At 40.3% G+C, this 23,411-nt stretch overlaps 1 protein-coding gene across 2 annotated transcripts in view; it reads right to left on the bottom strand.

The window, feature by feature from the left end:
* The window catches only part of CFTR (CF transmembrane conductance regulator), a 142,963-nt gene that overhangs the window by 34,017 nt on the left and 85,535 nt on the right, over positions 1 to 23,411 (bottom strand). For both annotated transcript variants that reach the window (XM_030549072.1, XM_030549073.1), the window contains 2 exons: positions 20,208 to 20,435; positions 15,975 to 16,075 (listed from right to left, as the gene is read on the bottom strand). In XM_030549072.1, the coding sequence (XP_030404932.1) occupies positions 15,975 to 16,075; positions 20,208 to 20,435 (329 nt within the window). The remainder of the gene's footprint in view (positions 1 to 15,974; positions 16,076 to 20,207; positions 20,436 to 23,411) is intronic.

The following is a 23,411-nucleotide window of genomic DNA, read 5'->3' as shown; positions in this document are numbered from 1 at the left end:
TATCTGGAGCAATGGAACAACTGGACAAAGCAAAGTCATACCTACAGTCTTACCAGTCAGATAAGGGATTTCAAAACATTCTGAAGAGTGCACAGAAGTTGGCAGAGGAACTTCACACTGAAGCTATTTTCCCACCCATTCAAGAATATAAGAGTCACCAAAGAAGAAGACATTTTGATTACGAGGCACGGGATAATCTCATAAGAGACTCCAAACAACAATTAAAAGTTGAATTCTTTAACTGGGTGCTAAATTGTGCAATACAGTCAGTTGAAGAACGTTTCATGCAGCTCAAGGAACACAGCAGTATATTTGGGATGTTGTATGATATTTCAAAACTCCTCACTATACCTGAAGAAAACCTACACCAGCAATGCAGGGCACTAGAGACAGTGTTGACACATGATTACATGCATGATATTGATGTGAGTGATTTAGGTGATGAACTGAAAGCCCTTTCAAGATACATTTCAGCAGGATCAACTCCAAAGGCTGTTCTGGAATATATGTACACAAATAAGATGACCACCCTCTTTCCAACTGTTTCTGTTGCTCTGTGCATACTTCTAACACTTCCTGTAACAGTTGTCAGTGGAGAATGCAGCTTCTGCAAGCTGAAGTTAATAAAAACACATCTACACTCCAAATGATACAAGAGAGGATGGTTGGCCTTGCAACCATCTCAATAGCGCATGAGCTGGCCCAGACTGTGGACCTTCAGCAGGAACCTGTTCAAATCTTTGCAACCAAGAAGGCACTGAAAGCACCACTTTGATTATTCAAACAGATAAAAATGTCAGTATTTACTATGCAGACAGGAAAAGTTACATTTGCTGTTCAGGCGTTTGAAAGTTAAATGTTACTTAAAATTTTTGAACAAGGCATTTTAAGTTAGTTCTCCTTCACTGGGGTAGGTAGCAGAGCAGTACCATGAGAGGAGTAGAACAGGAAGAAGGCAGAATTGAGACCTTTCAAAGTTTTGGCCCAAACAAGGGGGCATAGGGGCATCATTTGAGCTCCCCGCCTCAGATGCCAAAATGTTGTGGGCTGGCCCCTGTTACCAACACAGTGTTTCAACTGGTGACGTCAGGGGTCGAGTTCTCAGTGGACTTCCCTGTGCTCCTCTGTACAGGAACAGACTCTCCATATGCCAGGTCAAGCCACCACTGAGTCAGCAAGCCCTCCATCTGGACAGAGGGGCAGCCAGGCCGAATTTGAGTGGCACTGCAACGATGCAGCTGGAGTAATGCTCCAAACTGCTACAACAGTTTAAAAGTGGTTGCTCATGTCCTCCTCCTCCTCCCCACAGCTCTGTAGCCTATGGTACTTAGTGCAAGTACAAAATCCTTGGGAAGGGGGGTTCCTCCTCACCAATGGACACTGTTGTAGAGTTCCCAGCCAAAACATTATCATGAAACAAATTTTAAGGGTGATAAATGTATTAAGCCATCCGCTTAATTAAAAAGAGACATTCTCAGATACTATGGTACAACAAGATATGCTATATATCAGCTGGATACTGTTGGTAAGGCATTCTGAACACACACAGAAATCATGCAAGTGCAAATTACTGTAACATATCACAGGCTGAATAGACTTCAGAGCCTGATTCTTGTTAATAAATTATTGCTGGAGCATTGAAATGGATATGAACTATTGTTTCCCCACATGCCATTTCTGGATGTTTCATTATGAATGACATTGGGATGTGTATGTTTGGTATATCGTGTTAATGTTCCATTAATTTTGGAGTAAGGCTAGTTACATTATCTATGACATAGTCGTTACTGTAAACTGATTTTCCAACTCTCAAAGCAGCAACGGTGTTTGGAAAATGAAGTACTAGTATTACTTTAACAATTGCCAGGAATCTACTATTTATTTTTAGAAGTGAATGAGACAAATTATTTCAAAGGAGAAGATCTCGTTTACAAGCTTAATAAAAATCACAGTTTGTAGGCTTGAATAGTATCTCCTCAAAAGAAGAACAGAGAAGTGTTAAGCGTAGGCATGACATTATTATTATTTATTATGTATTATTATTTTTAACCATTGGTCAAAGACTTATCTCTCTCGATCATTATATATCTCACCAGAAATCAACAACATATACTATCCTTGTAAATGAAATTAACTTTCATTACTGACTGAAATCTGTGTGAATGTAATATAATGTATGTAAATAGTGTTGGGAGAGGGCCAACTGATGAACTGAAAATAATGGAAAGCCTTGGTAACTTGGGCCCAGATCCACAAAGCTACTTAGGCTCCTAACTCCCAATTTTAGGCACCACTGTGATCCACAAAACCTCTGCTTGGCTGCTTCCTAACCTGGTAGATGCCTAAACTCAGCACTGACATTTTCAGGGTAAAAGTTCCCTAGTCACCTATGTTTCTGCCTCTGGGCATGCACACTGCTGTTTCCCTCTAGGCATCCAGGAGCTTATCTCCTGCCTAAGTCCCAGACCAAGCCACGAACCAGGGGAAGATAGGTGGAGGAATGCCTGATCCAGTAGGTGAGCTTAGAGGCTGCTTAGCTCCACAAAAAATGCCTGGGAGAGGAGCCCAGTAGTTAAGATACTCTCCCTGGGAGGCCACCACTTCAAGTCCCTGCTCTGACTGATAAGTAGGAAATTGAGCAGGGATCTCCTGCTTCTCAGGTGAGTATTCTAGTCACTGTTTTTCTGCCCCAATTGATAGTTATTCAATTACCATTAAAAACTTCAATAGGAGACCCTGAAGGAGACTCACATCAGAATATCCCAGAGTCCAGCGGTTAGGGTACTCATGTGAGAAAGAGTACTCCTAGGAAGGAGTACCTGTCTGTGGATAACTAACAGAGATAGGTGCCTCTGGATTTAGGCACTTAACTCTGAGAGAGGGGTGGGGCTTACCACACATCCCTCTTGTCAGCATCTCCCACAGGCAAGCTGAGGCAGCTCCTTGCCTAGCATGCTGGCTTTTGTGGGTGGCATTTTTAGGTGCCTTTCTCTCACTGTGCATTGTATAGGGAGCCTAGACATCTAACTCAGGCTTTGTGGCTCACATTACTGTTCCTCTGATTTTCTGGGTGCCTAGAAATTAGGCATTTCAATGCTAAGTATTACAATGCCTAAGTCCTTTGTAGATCTGGGCCTTACTGAAGACGGATTCCAGCATAACTGGATTGAGAGAGAGAGAGAGAGAGAGAGAGAGAGGTATTTATTTAAAAAATAAGAAACCATTAACTAGCACCTAAGGCCAATTTCTGCCAATGGGGTACTCATGGTGGTTCCTGCTGAAGTCAGTGGAAGCTACATGACTAAAGAGCAGAATTTGAGACTGAGAGGGAGTTTGGCACAAATGCCATGTAGCGGTCTAACTCACACTAAAAGCCAAAGTGAATTAGCCATCTAGGTTCCATTCATGCCTTTGAAAATCGATAACTTAGTCTCTTTGTTCCAAAAGTTTTGTTTGCACTAATATGCTTGTGAAGGGCATGGAACTGCTCAGTAATTATTTAGGAAACTGCTCTGTAACATCTTATGAATACTGTATGTGACCTGATTATTGGGATAATTAGTCTATGGCTACATTGGGTTATTGGGATACTTACTGTATGAATATATTAGTTTAGTTTAATAATAGGTTTTTGGGGAATTCCCCAGGAGCTAAGAACTATCACAAACCTCACCATTTTCCTCTCCACGTGCAAGCCACATTTCTTTGACTTTGTTTTTTCTAGTATAAACTCATACCAACTGGTACATTTGAAGAAAAAAAAAACCTACCAAAACAAGACTCTCCACTCCACCCCCCACACTTCTCCCTCTGAGGAGTGGATGACAGAATGAACACGTGACCTGTGTAGTCATATTGCCTCGTGCTCTACTGGAAGGGGTCAGATACTACAATGATGAGCATGGTATAAAACCCTATACAGAACAGAATAAAACAGAACAAGCAGGAAGATGGTACAACAGCTCCAGATAAAACACTCTATGGTAAACACTTCAAGGGTGTTAAGAGACAAGCCTGAGCTATTAACTGTGAAGAACCTACTTCCTTGGTGCCAGCCAAGTTACAAAGCCTTGCCAATGCTGGAAATGAACAGATCAAAGGGACAATAAAGAGTTGAAAAGACTCTGACTGGAGACCAGCTGGTTGTCAGGAAGCTGTTTGTGGGGAACACACTAGCACCCATGAACACCTCTTTGGGAGGTCTGAAGCAGTTAGGCTATCCTAAACTTCCAAGGGATGGAAAGCCTTCAGTATGACAGATATGGTGGGCCTTTATTGTTTGTTACAAAGTCCTTTTTGTCTTATATTATGTTCTGCTCTTAAAGATTAAACTGTACTTCTTGGTTTGAGAAGGTTGTTTTCGGTCACTGAATTTATCACTGATCACACCTACCAAAGAGTATTACTGCCGATGCTGAACCCAATCAGTCCTGCTGGGTAAGCACAGTGGAAGCCCGGGGCCTGGTCTAAGAGTGGGAGAATTCTGGGATTCCACCCTAGGAGCAGTGAAGGCCTGGTTAGGGGTCAAAGAACCAGAAATGGGGCTATGCAGTCTGTGGACCAGAAAAGGGCACAGAGTTGCAGCTACCTCTATAATCAAGATAGTGCTCCAAATTCATTTACCGAAAGAAAAAACTGAAGAGACCTACTAGGTAATAGTCTGAAATTTACTTTGTGCTTAAAATAAAGGCACCTGGGTTAGATTTTCTAGGTCCCATACACGCTGGGCAGTCTCCTTTTCTCTACATTTGTCAATCAAAGTTGTTTGTACAACTGAGAAAACTGAATTAATTGAATTTGACGTTCAATTTACTGATCATTCATAGCTCTTCTCTCTGAAGCGAAACTACACTAATTTAGATTGATATCAAAAGATATAATTCCTTCTCATCATCCAGCCTGAGAGAGACAGACAAAAGTTGCAAATCCGAGAGAAAGATGTCAATATGATGCCCATAAAAGGAGGTCCCAGGCACTTACTGTAAGTGTGATATGAGGGAATCAATCTATAGTAACTTGCCCATAAGAAATGAGTCCCCATAACTATCCAGGAGATAGTGGCTAAGCCATCCGACTGTTACATACTAACAAAAATCTGCTGGAAATGCTAAAGACATATAATTTCATCTGTCTGTCTGAGACTCTTACTGAAAGATTTATCATCTACACCATATGTGCAGATATTTTACACAATTTAATATTTTTGAAATATTCAGAATATGGCTTGGCTGGCTGTGTCACTTGCATTATGATTTAAACCTGTACATACTGGTGTTTAAACATCAATAACATTTTACAAAAATAATCATCCTTCCTTTTCATCCAGAAGCTTTACCTCAATCATTATGAGTGACTGAATGTGTGTAACAGCAGGCTCCTTGTCTGTAATCTCAGTCAGCAATTTAACTGCTGTTTTTGAATTCCCAAACTTTTGCTTCAGAAAAATACAGTACATTTAATTCTTAATGCTAAAAAAAATGTTCAGAGCATAATATTCTATTTTTAGTCTTGCCTGATTGATTTTTTTATTGAGATTTTAAAAACATTTACACTTTAATTCTCTCTCTAATTTAGCTTGTCTCTCTGATACTCTTCTTAATATCAGAATTAATAACACTTGTGTACTGTCAACTCCCAGAAAATGGAAAGACTAACTGATAACAGAATTAATCTCAAAATGCCCATATGCTTTCCTGCTAGGAAGAGGAACGATACCCAGCCCGAAGCAGAAATGCATGGTATTCAGTCATGATGTTGCAATGTATCATCCCCTGGAAAGCATGCTGTTTGAGGTCATATGGAGTGTGACCAGGAAACACAATGGAACATTGGTTCAACAGCTTAATGCTGTGCAGAAAAACCCATTGAACTTCTTCAGTCAGGGTGTGGGTAGCTAGGCATAATAACTTTTCTCAGGTTTCAAACCTTGTGCTGTCCTTAAATCTTGTTGGCACCCAAGGGATAGTTGCTTAGGTTTCCAGTGTGTGTCTGGAGTCACTGGTAATGTTTTTAATTGCAGGGATGGAATGTTTCATACTAGTTAATGCTGAACTTGGATTTAAACATGTGCTCCTTCTCATACAGGTTTGTAAAGGTTGACAGATATTCCCAGATTTTGTTCCCTTTTATAGTGCTCCCACTTATTACTTGTGCACCCTGATGCATATGTGGCACAAAGGGTCCTGATGGCACTTGGACTGTGGTATGATGGGATGCATCTTAGTGCACAAGCTCTTAGAAGTCTGTTTCTGTCTGGGGTCCTCCTCGGGTACTTTGCCCTCACATCCATCCTGTGTTTCCCTCTGTCACGTAACATGGGGGAGCATGCAGCACATGTTCTTTCAACAAAACAAAATATCATGTGGCTGTTAATGCTCATGAAAGGTGTTGACATGTCAGTCCTATTAAATCAAGTTGCCTGTTACTCCAGAGCAGCAGCAGGGCAAGCATCAACCCTACTATGGGAGGGGAAGGGGAAACTTGCTCTAAGAATAACAGGTCTATTTCTTTCTTTGTGTCCCATGAATCTCTGGGCAGCTCTGAGTCTGCCAATTAGTGCAAAGCATGATGGTGAGCTTATGAGGTGTGAACTGGAACTCAGACACACCAAAATCCATTACATGGGAGCAGCTTTTGTATCCAGACAGGCTTGGTAAGGATTAACCTGGTGACCTACAGGATAAAGGGTCTAATAGCTCACAAGCAATGTGCTAGTAAATGCTAATGTAATACCTTCAAGAATGAGAAAGATACATTTATTACATTAAGTTCCAGCCTTTTGGTGTCTAAAAGGCAGGATCTTCTACTTTCTGAATCTCCCTCATACTCAAAATCTCCCTCATACTGCTCTGTCTCTTCAAACACACTCTACAACTAAATGCCCCACACAATTCTTGCATCTCCCTTCTTTTCATCCTGGAGCATCATTACAGACATGGGGATCAGTTCAGTGTCATCATTCATTTCTGTCCATGGTTTGTTCCTCCATTAAGCCCAGCCTGGACATGTCCCTACGTAAGTTGTCCTGCCATCTAGTCAGCAGTCAGCATCTAGGTCAGATGGACTGTGGTTGTGTTTGCATTATTTTCCTTAGCATTTGTCTTGTCTTCTGCAATGCCCAACCATTGTAATCTTCATTGTAAGCAGCTGAGCTGCTAAAATCAAGTGCTATCAAAGCATTAGGAAAAAATACACAAGTAAGTATGGGAGTAAGAGGAGGTACCAGATGACTGGCTAAAGGCAACAGTTGTACCAATCCTGAAGAAAGGAGATCTTGCTGGTGTGACTATTACAGAGATATATGCTTATTGCAAGTACCGGGCAGGGGGTGGAGGGAAACATGACAAAAGCAATTATCCATAGATTAAGGCCAGTTTCAGAGGAAGTTGTAGGTGAAGCACAGTGTGGTTGTAGGCCAGGCCAAAGCTGCATTGATCAGATATCTACGCTCTGACAGTTGATTAAGATGGTGGGAGGAGTAGCAAGAAGGAAATGAATGATGTTTGCTGTTTTCAGTGACTTCTTGAAAGTATTTGATTCGGTTTGGAATGAAGCATTATGAAAAGTAGCTAAATCATATGGAGTTCCAGGAAAGATAACTGCAATTATAAAAGCAATATGTGAAGACTCCTGCAATATAGTCAAAATTGGTGGAATATTAAGCAACTGGTTCAAATCAAAGTTTGATGTAAGACAAGGGGGCATAGAATCACTGCTTTTCATCATGTTCTTAAACTGGACATTAAGAACATTAGATGGGTTGGAGAGTGTGACACTGGATGATGTATAGGTAAACTCCTTTGTTTACGCAGATGACGTACAGCTGGCAGACACATTTGAATTAATGATAATGCTCTTCAGTACCCTGGACAAGTGATGTAGTTGACTTGGACTTACAATAAATGCCAAGAAGAAGAAGAAGTGGTTGCACCTTGGAAAAAGTAGCATAAAGGATTGAAATGCAGCAGTGAATTCAGAATCTTATGTGCATCAAGGAAGCTTAATCAGTGCCAACGGTTCCAGCAAGGATGAGGTTAAAAGGAGATGTGCCTTAGCCACAAGTGCTGCACAGAAATTAATGAAATTATGGACTGATAAAAACAACATCTGGCACCAAAGTGAAAATTTATCAAACTAGGATACTAATAGTATTACTCTCTATGGTCTGGAAGCAGCTGCATTCATTGAAACAGACATCAGAAGGCTGGAGGCAGCAGAGATGAGTGTTCTTTGAAAGACAACAGGTGTAAAGTGAATTTTAAGACAAATGAAGTTAGGAGAGTAGGATGTGATGTCAAGGTATGGGATTGGAAACAATCAAAAATCATTCCCATTAACAGAAATACAAAAAATATAATAGAACATCCAAATTGAAATACACAATTTTGCAACAGAAAAAAACATTAACAGGATCCTCACTAACTTAAGAAGGGTTTACATATATATTACCCACATGGATTTTCATGAGAACTCACACCCACACCTCTCACATACACAGCACAGTCCTCTTCCATTTCAGTTATAGGAGTAACTGGTGGTGGAAGGCATCTGCTATCTTCTATGTGAATCAGCCCAGAAAGGGAGGTAGGAGATATTTTCCAGTGTGTCTCACAATGATTTGTTTCAGGATTCCTGGGTCAGAGAACATAGTGTGATCTTCTTGAAAAGGAAAATGAATGAAACCTGGCTCTGTCTTTCATAGTGCTGGGTGGAATTTTTCAGCCAAAACTCTTTTTGGCAAAATATGCAAATTTGGCAACACCAAAACATTCTGCAAATTTGTGTTGATTTCACTAGACTGTTCATTGGGGGAGGGCAAGAATCAGAAGAAACCAAAATATTTACTTCTGACATTCTGAGTTATTCTGGGTTGGCTAACGGCATATTGGGCTGCATTAGTAGGAACATTGCCTGATCAAGGGAAGTGATTATTCCCCTCTATTCGGCACTCGTGAGGCCACATCTGGAGTATTGCGTCCATTTTTGGGCTCCCTGCCTCTACAGAAAGGATGTGGACAAATTGGAGTGAATCCAGTGGAGGGCAACGAAAATGGTTGGGGGCTGGGACACATGACTTATGAGGAGAGGCTGAGGGAACTGGGCTTATTTAGTCTGCAGAAGAGAAGAGTGGGGGTGGGGGGGATTTGATAGCATCTACTATCCACTACCTGAAGTGGACTTCCAAAGAGGATGGAGCTAGGCTGTTCTCAGTGGTGGCAGATGACAGAACAAGGAGCAATGGTCTCAAGTTGCAAATGGGGAGGTCTTGGATGTTAGGAAAAACTATTTCAGTATGAGGGTGTGAAGCACTGGAATGGGTTCCCTAAGGAGGTGGTGAAATCTCCATCCTTAGAGGTTTTTAAGGCCCGGCTTGACAAAGCTCTAGTTGGGGTTGGTCCTGCTTTGAGCAGGGAGTTGGACTAGTTGACCTCCTGATGTCTCTTCCAACCCTAATCTTCTATGATTCTATGAAACAATTTTCAGTTTTAAAATTTCATTTAATTTAATTTAAATTTAATTTCAAACAAATTCAAAATGTTTACAAATGGTCCAAATTAAAATGAAATGTTTTAATTTTGTTGAAATGAAACACTTCATTAGACCCTAAATCATTTTTTTGATTCACCAAAAATTTCAAATAACTTTATTTATGGTCCAACCTGAAATGGATTTTTTCTTCATTTTTCAAAATTTTCCAGTAAACCACTAAATCCATTATACAAATATCTCCAGTCTTGGGTATTATGTCTAGCTTTTCCTTGTGCAACTTCAGTGTTACCTAATCTGTGAAATAGGTGGGTTATAGCTGCCTTCCCCTGCTAAGGCATATGAGGGCTTGGACAATAAGGATTGTGATATGCACAGAAATATTAACAGCAATCAGTGGAAAAGGTGGTCATGGTCTCCTGCCTTACACTTTAGCGCACATTGCCCTACTTCAGGAAGGTGGGGTGGTGGGAGGAGGGGAGAGGTGGAGTAGTTCTTTCCCTTTCCCTGAGAAGTGGGAAGATGCAGTGCAGCCTGCCAAAAGCAATTGATGTGATACACATGACACTTAGCAGGCTTGAGTCTAGAGCAGTGGTGGGCAACCTGCGGCCTGCAGCTTGTCAGGGTAATCTGCTGGCAGGCCGCCAAACAGTTTGTTTACATTTGCATAGCTGCCTGCAGCTCCCAGTGACCATGGTTTGCCATTCCCAGCCAATGGGAGCTGCGGGAAGCAGCAGCCAGCACACTTATAGTGAGGTATTGAGCTGCTTGAGTCTATTTAGCTTAACGAAGAGAAGGTTAATGGCTGACTTGATTTCAGTCTGTAAATATCTACATGAGGAACAAATATTTGATAATGGGCTCTTCATTCTAGCACTGAGAGGTATAACATGATTCAATGTCTAGAAGTTGAAGATAGAGAAATTCAGACTGAAAATAAGGCATACATTTCTTATAGTGAGGGTGATTAACCACGGGAACAATTTACCAAGTCATGTGATGGATTTGCCATCAATGACAATTTTACAATCAAAATTGGATATTTTTAAAGGATATGCTCTAGTTTAAAAGGAATTATTTTGAGGAAGTTCTATGGCCTGTGTTATCTGGGAAGTCAGACTAGATGATCACAGTGATCCCTTCTGGCCTTGGAATCTGTGAGGAAGATGATTCATAATCTCTTACTTTAATCATTAATTGATGTACAGGGTGGAGCAATGTGACACTTTGCAAGTGTGTTATTAGTATCTCCCTTGAGGGTGTTTTAATATTTCCTTAGGAAGTGATCTTGGCATGCAACAGTGAATGCATGACAATTTACTGTTTCTTAATAAAAGGAACTGCCACTTTCCAGTCCAAGCACTGCTACAAGGAGGTTCTAAATGAAGGAGGAGGTTGTAAAGCATTAAAACATTCCTCTGGGACTAGCTCAGACCTTATCTGCAAAGGCAGCACTCAGTGGAAAACAGATTTTGTTTCCTTGTGGAGAAAAAAAAAACAAAAATCAGCTCAGTTAAAAATATTACAGGAGTGGCTAGCAGGATAAGAAAAAGTGCCAAAAAGATATTGATAGAAATGTCCAAAATCAGGAGAGAAAACTAATTAACTCATATTAATAAATGAAACAATAGATGACTATTAGGTTGATCAAATGTTATAAAAAGTGGCAAAGCAGATAAAGCCTTGAGACAGTTTGAATGTAAGAGGACTCTTGGCCCCTTACTAACATTCAGTGGGGGTGTTTTGGTTGGCTAGCTCCCAGCACTAAAAGAATGGAGAGATGCTCCAGGTCAGCCTCAGCCTCTGCGCCTGATTGACAGGGCGGGTAGGCTAATCAAGAAGTCAGGAGACCAGGGAGGTCCCGTCCTCCCTGTGAGCTGGAATTGTCTGGGTCAGACAGAGTGGGGCCGAGCTAAGGAGAAAGCAGTGGTCCAAGCTGAGCTGGGGAGCAGAGCTGTGCCAGACCCAGAGGGGCCAGAGACAGCCCAGGAAGCAGGTCAGAGTTGGGAGCGGAATCACAGAGCCAGAGACACAGCTCAGGGAGAGAGCAGATCCTGTGCTGGGAGCAGAGCTGCAGCCACAGAGCCAGACACAGCCCAGGGAGAGCAGATCCTGTGCTGGGAGCAGAGCTGCAGCCACAGGGCCAGGTGTGGTGAGCAATTGGGGCTAGCCAAGGGGGAATGTTGGGCAAAGGGCCCAGTGCAGAAAGACACCCCCAGCCAAGGGTCCTTGCAGGCCAGACTGGGAGGGGGTTCTTAACCTAACGGGGGGCTGACACTGGGAAGAAGGGTCCCATCACCCAAAGCCTGGAGGTGTGTGGCCACCACTATTGCAAGTGTCCAGCTTGCAGCATCCCTGCAGCACTGCCAGGGCCTGAGAAGGAGACCTGGGACCTACAAGGAACAGACTGTGAAGTTCCCTGAGGTCCAGAGATAGTTTTAATGTTCCTTGCCACAGAGCAGGTTGATGTGTTTTCCTTTAACCTTTCCCATTTTTCCTTATTCTTTTTTAAAGTTAATTAATTAAACTAATTTAAACTAAAATATAAATTAATTGTATTAGTTTTAAAATGTATGAAATGATCAGGGAGGTGCCCAGTGCAGAGAGAGTATTCCAGCGTGGGGACACTCTAGTCCCTGTCCCAGGTGACCACAGCAGGGTTGGGGGTTGAACCCCCCAGGAATCCTGGGCCCAGCCTTGTTGGGGTTACAAGGACTCTGCCAGACAGGGGAGTAGAAGGGGAGTCCTTGAGGACAGGGAGGCCTCTGGGTAAAGGAAGTGGGAGTGAGGACTCAGATCCTTTTGCTAGCCCACTTTACCGGGGTAATGCAGAAGCCAGGAAAGTTCCCCACAATAGCGGGACCATTTCCCCGCTTACATAATGAGAATTGCAAAGACCATTAAGGGCATTAGCAGCTGAAGCCAAGCAATGTCACCTGGAACTTACAATCTTTTGTTGGAATGGCTGGCGAAACACCCCATGAGAAATATTAAAAATCTGCTATGAAACCCTCAACTTGGCCCAGCTTAGATATTAGTGTTGCCAAAGGACTAAAGGAGACTGTGGAAAAGCAGATGACAACACCAGTTAAAATTCTAGGGATACCATACCATAGACTCCAGTGGATATATATAAGCTAGGGTATTAATGGATATTAACCATGTCCTTACTGGAGCTTTACTGACTGATTATACCCTTTTGTTCTAATTATTCAGAATATGAACTGCCTGAAGAGGAAAGACCTATAATGCTGTCAGCTGTACCTAATCTGTGGACAGTCTAATATTTAATAAGCTGTTAAGCAGCAAAGAACAAACAGGTAAATTCCGTGGGCATTCCCAAGAAAGTTCTGATGAGGGGCAAAAGTGTCTGGAGTCTGAAAGAACACCATAAGTCAAGGGATATCAAGTAGCAATGTATCAAGGAAAGAGAATGAAGAAATCCAACATGATCTCATATGAAAGTTATGCAATGTGTCCAGCCCTACATAAGGGCTACATTTTTATCTAAAGCAAACTCTTCCTTTCTGGAAGAGAAGGTATAGAGATTTGAACAGTAGTTGCTGCAAAAATAATAGATCAGAGCGTTACATGGGAGAAAAAGGGGAAGAACTGTGCACGGAGAAAATATATTAAGAACGGAAGGGAAATACTATGGGAAAGATTCAGTTTAACAAGAGATATTCTGCTCTTGAGGAACAGAAGGGACCAGAGTGGACTGATAATTGGCCAAAAGAGAATAACAGACCTGATCAAGCAGCAAGCATTGAAAAGAGCCACCAGAAATAAAAAGAAAATAAATCTTTATCAATTGTTAGGACCCTGGGCTGAGACATCTGTACTCTAGATAAGAGAGAGAGGTTGGTATGCTGCTTCTTGTGTGCTAAGACTAATACAATCATAATAAGGGTGCTAAATAATCTGAATAATAGTGAGGAAATCCCATCGTTTCTTATGTAGAAACTAGCAACATCACTAGGAGAGTTAATGCTATGAACTACTTCAGGAATCTTGTTAAGAAAACTGAAGATGGGGTTGATATATCACAGATTCTTCACTTATGCTTGTCAATTAAAAAAAAAAAAGATACTACAGACCAACCTAGGATGCACCAATATGATAGAAAGGAGGGTTTGGGATTCACAGAGCAAACCTCCTCGCCTTGTTACTGTTCTCTCTTAGCCTCCAGTGCAGCCTAGGGTTTTACCTTTGTAGCGCTCAAAATCTCAATGAAATTGTTTCAACTTAGAGCTGCTTAAAATTTTCAACAAAATATGTTACATAAGAACAGCCATACTGGGTCAGATCAGTGGTCTAGCTAGCGCAATATCCTGTCTTCAGTGGCCAGTAACAGATCATTCAAAAGAAGTGAACAGAACAGGTAATTTTGAGTGATTCATCCCTTGTTTGTCCAGTCCCAGCTTCTGGCAGTTGGAGGTGTATGGACATCAGGTTGTGTCGCTGACTATCTTAACTATAGCCATTGATGGACCTGCCCTTCATGAACTTATCTAATTTTTTTAACTCAATTATACTTTTGGCCTTCACAACATCCCCTGGCAACGAATTCCACAGGTTACTGAAAATTCAAATACTCTTTGCAGGCCAGGACAGGTATTAGTGCTCCCTTTGGGAAATATCAGCTCCATCTTCTATTTGTAATAATAACACTGAAAGGTGTAGTGTGTGAAGAGGACTTTTGTACAGATTTTTTTTCTGCATAGAAGAGCCTCACTGTATCTCTTGGAGTTAAAAAGAAGTTTACAGATAGGACAGGGGATGGATACAATAGAAATATTTTTGAGAGGTTGCTGCTATCACATTCATGCCAACATAAAACAAGGGGATGTTTTGGTGAACACCAGCCTGGCCCAAAGAGTTGCCTTTTTATGTATCTTACTGTTATGGTAAACAAGCTGTTGCCATAGTGGTTGTATCAATATTTTTAAGAGTTGTGAAGGTAGCGGTATTCTTACTTTAACTGGTTTCACAAGGTTCTTGTGCAATAAGAATACATACCTTTCAAGAAGACGTGCTGGTCCGATGTAGTAGAAGAGCAGAATGATCATAAAGACATTGATGGATGGGGAGAAATATTCACCTCTTTGGGTACATTATGTTTCTAGATGACCACAAGTCATCAATGTTGCAGAGGGACCATATGTTGTAAATGGTTAATTTGTAGCTTTTTGGCTCCTAAGGGCTAGCTTCAGAATGTTAAAAATAACAAACTGGCAAATCTCTATCCCCAACACCAACCATTCCCATCCGTTATAAAAAACAACTGAATGCAAATGAACCAAGATTTGGTGACCTAGAAATCTAGTCAGGACCTACGCAGGCTTTATTTAATAAGATACTATTGGTGTAATTGTTGTTTAGGTGCCTCAGGATGTTGTTGTTAAAGTAGGATGTTTTAAAATAAATCATGTAGTGCACATCGTTCAAGGTAGATGAAATTAACACAGTTTTAAATTAATCAGTGAAGGAGTCTGATAACTTCCCTACATCCTTTTCACTCTTCTAAGTTTCTGATCAGAAGAGAAAAGGCTGGAAATTGCATGAGCAAATGTACTCTTTAGGAGTTTTCAGCCTACTTTGTCGTCTTCAAAAATTTATTCCCAGTATGAACTGTCCACTTCACCTTGAATGGTCTCTTACAACTTGTATTAACTCCTTCATGCTAAACAATCTGTTTCACCTTGTATTGAGCTGTTCCCAGACCTGAAGAAGAGCTCTGTGTAAGCTCGAAAGCTTCTCTCTCTCACCAACAGAAGTTGGTCCAGTAAAAAGTATTACCTCTCCCACCTTGTCTCTCAAAAAGTTTAGGTAGTTGTGAGTCAACAGTGTGTCAAACATTCTACTCCCCATAAAAAACCCCACAAGTGACCCTAAATAAATAAATTAAAAATAACAATTACTCTGAAACAAATCAACCTTTAAAAGAGGTAAATTAATGGAAGTCAAAAACAAAACATCTGCAAGCAGAGTTTATGTAGCAAAAAGGAAGAAGTGCCAAACACTCCAGGAAGTTCACTAGGGCCTTCACAATTGCTATTAATTTTATTTGGAAGTTGCTTGGATGCCCCACCACTGGGTGGCAGTATAAATTCCTAAAATAGACTGAGTACTAAGCATTGGATAAGACCCTGGTCTTTGCCAACCAAACCCAATCCTTTTTGACATTCTCCCCTCACTACTTCAAATCTATCTGACTTTGTTTTTTAAAGTCCCACATGAAATTATTTGTTGTTCCTGTATATAATTCCAGTGGACTTTTGATCTCAGAATCACCACACAAATTAGTCTCTGTAATGTAAAAGTGTGACTGTTACTGGCAGAGCTATGTGTGGAGGTTTTTGGTGTATCTGCCTTGCAGCCACATAATTCAAAAGCAAAGCAGTAAACAATAAGACAAGAGAATTCTTCAGACAAGTAGTAATAATAATAAACAATAATAATAAAAACAAGCTGCTTTCTATACTTACCAGACTGTCCACATCTATGCTTGAGTTGACTGCCCATTGTAAAGTGCCCATGATATTCATGGCTAAAGTTAGAACAATGCCAGCTTTGCCTTGCCCTTCACCTGCAGGTGGGGGAAAAAACTGTCTATCAATATGATTACATGCAAATAAAAAGCCAATGGCTAGAAGAGAAAATGGATATGTATATCTTAAAATGTGAACGTCCAGTAAAAGTGTTTGTTTGTTTGTTTGTTTTACTGCTGCTGTTCAAAGAGGAAGCATGTTTTAGCAATTAAAGCAAAGGACTGGGAGTTGGGATTCTGGGTTCTACTCCTGACATGGATACTAGGCTTGCTGTTTGTCAGAAACTGAGAATGGGCGACAGGGGATGGATCACTTGATGATTACCTGTTCTGTTCATTCCCTCTGGGGCACCTGGCACTGGCCACTGTCAGTAGACAGGATAATGGGCTAGATGAACCTTTGGTCTGACCCAGTATGGCCGTTCTTAATTCTTATGGATCTGTTCTTGTTTTAATGGACGTTAATGTGGAATTTTAGCACTGAATTAAATTGGGAACAGGTTCAGGCCCTATGTGACCTTAGTTACTTGCCCTCAAGTTTTTCATTCTAGACTCTAGAATAGATTTATCAATAAAATGCCTCATCTGTCAAATCTAGATGTCAAAAGAATTACTTATGGAGAGGTTTGTGACTAGAGTTCCATTTTAATGCTACCACCACCAAGATAATTCAATCTGCTTAGTCCACAAGTTGAAGACTGGGTTTTCATCTGTTGGCCAAATTGAGAAAGAATTTTTCTTACTATTTACTGAAAGTTGGTGGCATGACTTTTTGTGGGTTGGTTGTTTGTCTTTAATATCAATAGGGTTTAGCTGCCTCTCAGCAAATTCACAGAGACTGTCATGAGTACTATAATCCCTCCATAGTTCTATTTTGAATCTGACATGCCATTGTATAAAGGGCTTAAGATGTCAAATTGGATAGAAGTTTTGGTTATACTATAGCTACCTTCCTCTGATTTGTCCACTGTCTCAAAAAACAACCTCCTGTACATTTTTTATAGACTCCTTCTCTTTATCGAAGTAATTATAAATCTGAAGAATAAAAAGGAACATGGTCCTTTTGAAATCTGACCACTTTCAGAAAACAAATTCAGAGTAGTTTCAGGTACTGCACCTGCCATTCTATCTGCCTGCCCATACCTATATCTGTACACACAATCAAACTTTATTATTTATTAAAATTGTGTTTATTTTCCTGAGTAATATAGACTTGACTATATACAAAGTGCTTACACAAAATAAACAAACAAGGGGAAGAGTGAAGATTGCTTCCTCATGATTTTTCCTTGTAACTTTTCAGTTAGTCCCTTGAAATATTAGTTTTAAGTAAAGTGGTAAACATTTTCAGACGATTCTTTTTTAAGTTGATAATGTCACTTCAAAGTTGTAAAAGGAGGTAGAACATTATGATACAAATTTGTGTAACTTCTAAGAGAAAAACAGATAAAAAGTAAAAAATAAATCTGGGCAGATGAAATTTGGATATCTCAACTCTACCTTTGCTGAATGTATTAATGCAGATAAATGAGCACAACGTTATTGAATTTGAGAATTAAATTTTTCAAATACACAACTGCAAAACTTCATCCAAATCCCAATATGTTGTCTGAAATCCAGCTGCACACTAATGATTATAGATGGTGCAAAGTGGTGGTCTGGGGTTAACTCCACCTTAATGACATTTGTTGTCTTGAAGTTGATGATCGTAAAATGCTGTGAGCTCCTGAGATGAAAAGGGTGATGTTTAAGTGCAAAGTATAGTTTGTGACAAACTATCTGAAATTAGTCTACTGCACACTTCTGCAGAACACTGCCACATTAGTGCAAAAAAGAGTCTTCTAAATTCCTTCTCTCCTGAGTTTGTGTCAAGCTTCTGGTAATCACAGTGCTAGAAAACTGTACATGCCATATACAATACTTGGCAGTAGAACTTCAAGTAAATATACAAAGGAGAGTCTTCCTGTCTGACACAGCTCATAACCTTGGCACTCCACATTCTGGATAGAGTCTGGATCAATTTAAAACACTATACCTGGAAGAATATTTAATTAATGTTTTTAGTCTCTAATGTTTTGTTTTTCTCAATTTTAAAATATTGACAAATACTGAAATATAATTGTACAGGTAGCTGAGGGCCTATCCTGTTGTCATTTGAAGTCAGTGGAATTATTGCCATTGACCCCAATAAGAATGGGATTAGGCATCAAACATTTCATATTTTTTGTTGTCCTAGAGAAGAAAATGTGGCTACATACTGTGGATACATTTTGCTAATTTAGGTCAGAGTGTACCACTTTTTGCAGTATAGCATCACAATGAAATTTTCCATGTGTTTTGGTCACCTTTAAAGTTAACATCTTCCAAGAATTACTGTACAATGGTGTCCATAATATCAGTGTTTTCCCTTATTTTCAGAATAGGAAATGCCTCCTGACTTAGCATCTCACAGGTGGCATTCTGCAGCCCATAAGACAGGACCCTAACTGTGATATCTCTCATACTGTTACCACTATTGTGAGAACAGCTGCTGGTAAATCTTGACTCTTTCATGGTAACCTCTGTGTAAATGATATTCAAATAAATTAAACTGACTTACTGACGGTGTTGATTTTCCCTCTCCTAATGTTTATTAATGCTATTTTGAAAGCATTTGGACAAGTAAAAATCAAGCAACAATTGCCTTGTAAATTATTGGGTTCTTACAAATGTGTTAATTAGCACAATGTGGATGTTACTAACTAAATAAGAAATTCAGCTAAATACTCAATCATTTCTATAACCAGTATTTAGAACCATTCTGTTTAATTTGTTATTTTTAAACTATACCTTTCATGAAAATTCTCAATACAAAATGCAGAATAGAGAACTGAGGAGAATTCCTGGAGTGAATATAAGGCTATAGTTCCGTGCAAGGGCTCTGAAAATAGCCACATATTTTTTCATGCCCTTTTTTATGTTAACTGTTTTTTAAAAATCACAGTTTCAACCTGGAGAAGGGTCTATCCCTTCTCTCCAATCCATGCACACATTTGGCTCCCATGCTAAAGTCCTGAAATCTACTGTGGCAAAGGATGCATTAGCATTCTAAGCACATCTTTTGTCTGAAAGCTGTTGCTGATTCAGTAGAATTAGAGCTGTGCAATGCAATTGTTTGAGGATCTTTTATGGTTTTTCTCCCCATAATCAGGTAAAACTCATGCTTTCGTGTGCAATCTGCTTTGATTTTTCTGACTTGAATTCAAAGATCAATGTAAAATTTGGGAGAGGGGGACAAATGCACATTGACAAGAACCGAAATATACATATAACAATAACAACATAGTACATATATTAAAACTCATTAAAACTGCTGTGTTTTGCACAGGGCTCAGTAATTTAAACATGCAAAGAGAGACCAAAGCAGACAGGCTTTGAGACATTCTGTTTCTGAAGAAATACATTATATTTAACTAAGATTTTTTTCTGTGGCTTCGTTTAGATGTTCGCTTTCCATCTTGAACTGTACAGATACTATGCTGGTCAACGGCCACCAACTTCTATCCAACAGTGGAAGCATTTCAGCAATGAGTGAGATGGTGAAAGCATATGCTATACATAGTTCTATAATTAGTTTAAGTTGTGAGCACTTCAGGGATTCTGGATGGCAGGTGCTAAACTGTACTCTCAGTAGATTGAGCACTAGGCTGGGAGTCAGGAAACATGGGTTCTGTCTCTGACTTGCTGGGTGAACTGATCCAGTTCACTGAATCTTTCTGTTTTTCATATGGGAACAATAATGTTAACCTAGTTATGCTAAAGCTATGAGCTCTACAGAGGAAGAGCACCATGTAAGTGGGGTGCACAGTTGCATTAACGTAAGAGTTTTTTTTAATAGTTACAGTACTGAGTTGGGTATTTTTGATTCACTTCAACATGTTTTTTCCTTACTGGGTATTACTTTCAAATTAACTCTTTCAGCCAATTCTGTAAAACATCAGATTTTAGATAATATTAATTACCTCATTTCTAGTTTAACTGATAATTCACAATATTTTGATAGAATAACAATAAATTTGCTATTTTAATGCTTTGTTTTCAGCCTATACTACAATCCTGCAATAGTTTCTAAATCTGGCCCCTTAAACAGAAGCAAAGCTTTCATTTTAACCTCTCAGTAAAGTTACTGTACCTGTAGTCACAATAGAGATGAATGTCACAGCAATGAAGAAGATGACAAAAATAAGTTCTATTCTCATCTGGAACCAGCGCAGTGTGGACAGGTATAGGAACCAGTTTGCTGTGTGTAAGTTCAGTGCTTTGTGAAATAAGGTTTCAAAATACGGCTGTCGCCCAAAAGCTCTTAGTGTCCATAGCCCCTTTAAGCTTGTAACAAGATGTGTGAAAATTGGACTCCGGGCTGCAAAGTATTTAAATTAAAAACACTGTAAACACTCATCCTTCAGTACCTTTCAGAACAGAAATGAGCAAAAAGCCCAACCCACTCAACAATATAACTGTTTTCATTTGTTTAAATTATACGTATCTTCTTATTTTTCTTTCACAAATACCATCAACATACTCATAGGACAGGATATATGGTAACAGTGGCCTATAAATGTGATGGAATTCCATTCAATGTATAATCTATGAGCAAACATTTTATTTGTTTGCAGCTAGTATAATTACTTGTAGAAACCCTTGCTAAAGTGAGATATCACATGGAAGAAAACCAACAAAAATTAATTCCTTAATGTTCTGAGAACTAAGCAAGACAAGGTTTTTAACAAATAGAAAATGCCTCATTGCTCTGAATTGCAGAGTACTAACAAATCTTTAATAGAAGTTTTGCAACACATCAAAAGTTCCCTCTGAACTTCACAATTCAGGCCTGTCTCTAACCAAAAGCAAAGGTAATCATCAATATCTGACATTCATGACCGAGATGGTGAGGAGCTGAAGGTCTGTCCTGAAGCCACAACATTGTCTGAATAAATGATCCAGCAAACCCTTGCTTCTAAAATAGTGTTGTCATTACATGTTCTAAATATGTTTTCGCATAAAGAACACCTGAGAAGTGCTGAGCACCGACAAAGCCAGATCTCAAATTTTCAAGTACATTTAATCTTTTTAAAACAGTATTTCAGGTCATTATTTATTTTCAGCTGCACTGGTGATGCCCAACTTTAAATCTGTTTTCTTCGTTACTCTTTGGCAGGAGGGAGCTCCTTATTTGCCGGCTGAGTAATAGCATTGGCTGTCAGGGGAGATGAATGTTCTCCTCCTGCAGACAATGGAATCTTGTACCAGAGAAGGCAAAGAAAAGGTGAAAACATAAATTGCTTCTCCATTTATTTGTTGTGGGTTTCAGTGTCTACAAATTTGGCTGCTTGTAGAGGGACCCAAGAATCTCTTAATGCCAGCTAGCAAAGGGGCACACACGGGGTGCAAGGAGATTACAGGTGTCTCCTGAGTCTGGTATGAACATTCTAGTTCACCAAGGAGTGTCATGTAAGGTGTCTAATAAAAGCTTATGTCATACTCATCTTCATAATCATTGCAAAATGTTTGTATGGATGATATTTAACAAGTTATGTGTCTGTACCAGAAATGAGTGTCCTTAAAGTCACCAATAAAGGTAAAGAAACAAGTTTTCTCTAACACAAGAAATGCTTCTCTCTCCCTGTTTCTGATGTAACCTAATACAATAGATGCTCCATTTACACACAAAGTCAAATATTAATGAAGAGATGTGAAATCAACAGAGGAGGGGCACACCGGGCGTGGGGGGGGCAACAGGGGTTATATTTAGGAAGGACAATGAAATGTGTGGGTATTTCTAGGAGGCAGGGCAGACACTCCTGTACTGTTTTACTGAGGGGACAAGCTGTGAGAACAGCTTGTGTCTTGGGGGCAAAAGATCTCAACAATCCTTGCTGAAAAATGCTGACTTTGGGATAAAATCAAATTATCAAGACAAGGAAATAATTTTAGTTTAGTCTAAGATTTAGGTTGTGTGTTATGGCTTCATTTGATATGTAACCAATTGTTTCCAATATCTTCACTTGATATCACTTTGAATCTCTGTTATTTAATAATAAACTTACTCTTGTTTTAACTATAAATATATTGAAGTGCTACGGCGTAAATCAAAGTGTTGGCCCTGAGTTGAATGTAAGGGTATGTCTACACTACGGGATTATTCCGATTTTACATAAACCGGTTTTGTAAAACAGATTGTATAAAGTTGAGTGCACGCGGCCACACTAAGCACATTAATTCGGCGGTGTGCGTCCATGTACCGAGGCTAGCATTGATTTCCTGAGCGTTGCACTGTGGGTAGCTATCCCATAGCTATCCCATAGTTCCCGCAGTCTCCCCTGCCCATTGGAATTCTGGCTTGAGATCCCAATGCAAAAACAGTGTCATGGGTGATTCTGGGTAAATGTCGTCACTCAATCCTTCCTCCGTGAAAGCAACGGCAGACAATCATTTCACGTCCTTTTTCCCTGGACTGCCCTGGCAGATGCCATAGCACGGCAACCATGGAGCCCATTTTGCCTTGTCACTGTCACCGTATGTGTACTGGATGCTGCTGACAGACGCGGTACCGCAGTGCTACACAGCAGCATTCATTTGCCTTTGCAAGGTAGCAGAGACGGTTACCATATCTATTGCACTGTCTGCCATTGTACATTGAGAACGAGATGATAGTTATCAGTCATTCTGTACCATCTGCTGCTGTCATGGGTGCTCCTGGCTAGCCTCGCTGAGGTCAGCCGGGGGCACACGGACAAAAATGGGAATGATTCCCCGGGTCATTCCCTTCTTTATGTTTTGTCTAAAAATAGAGTCAGTCCTGCCTAGAATATGGGGCAAGTGTACTAGAGAACCAGAGAGCACAGTCGCTCTGTGTCAGAGCCCCAGAGATCCCGCAGAAATAATGAGCTGCATGCCATTCTAGAGGGTGCCTCTGCAACAACCCCACCCGTTGCTTCCCTCCTCCCCCAACCCTCCTGGATTACCGTGGCAGTGTCCCCCCATTTGTGTGATGAAGTAATAAAGAATGCAGGAATAAGAAACACTGACTTTTTAGTGAGATAAAATGAGGAGGAGGAAGCCTCCAGCTGCTATGATAGTCCAGGTAGAACAATAAAGGGTGGCGGGGGAGAGGAGTGCAGCCTCCCGCTGCTATGATAGTCCAGGCAGTAAAGAATCTTTTCTTTAGACATGAAAACTGGGCGGACTGATAGAGCTCAGCCTCCAGTTGCTATGATGAGGACTGGGAGTCATTCCCATTTTTACCCAGGCGCCTCTGGCCAACCTCACTGAGGCCAGCCAGGAGCACTCACGGAGTGATGATGATGATAGATAGCAGTCATATTGTACCGTCTGC

This window comes from Gopherus evgoodei, chromosome 1, assembly GCF_007399415.2.
Source record: "Gopherus evgoodei ecotype Sinaloan lineage chromosome 1, rGopEvg1_v1.p, whole genome shotgun sequence".
In the NCBI taxonomy this organism is placed as follows: Eukaryota; Metazoa; Chordata; order Testudines; family Testudinidae; genus Gopherus; species Gopherus evgoodei.
Note: the sequence above shows the minus strand (reverse complement) of the source record. Positions and strands in the feature narration are given on the sequence as shown.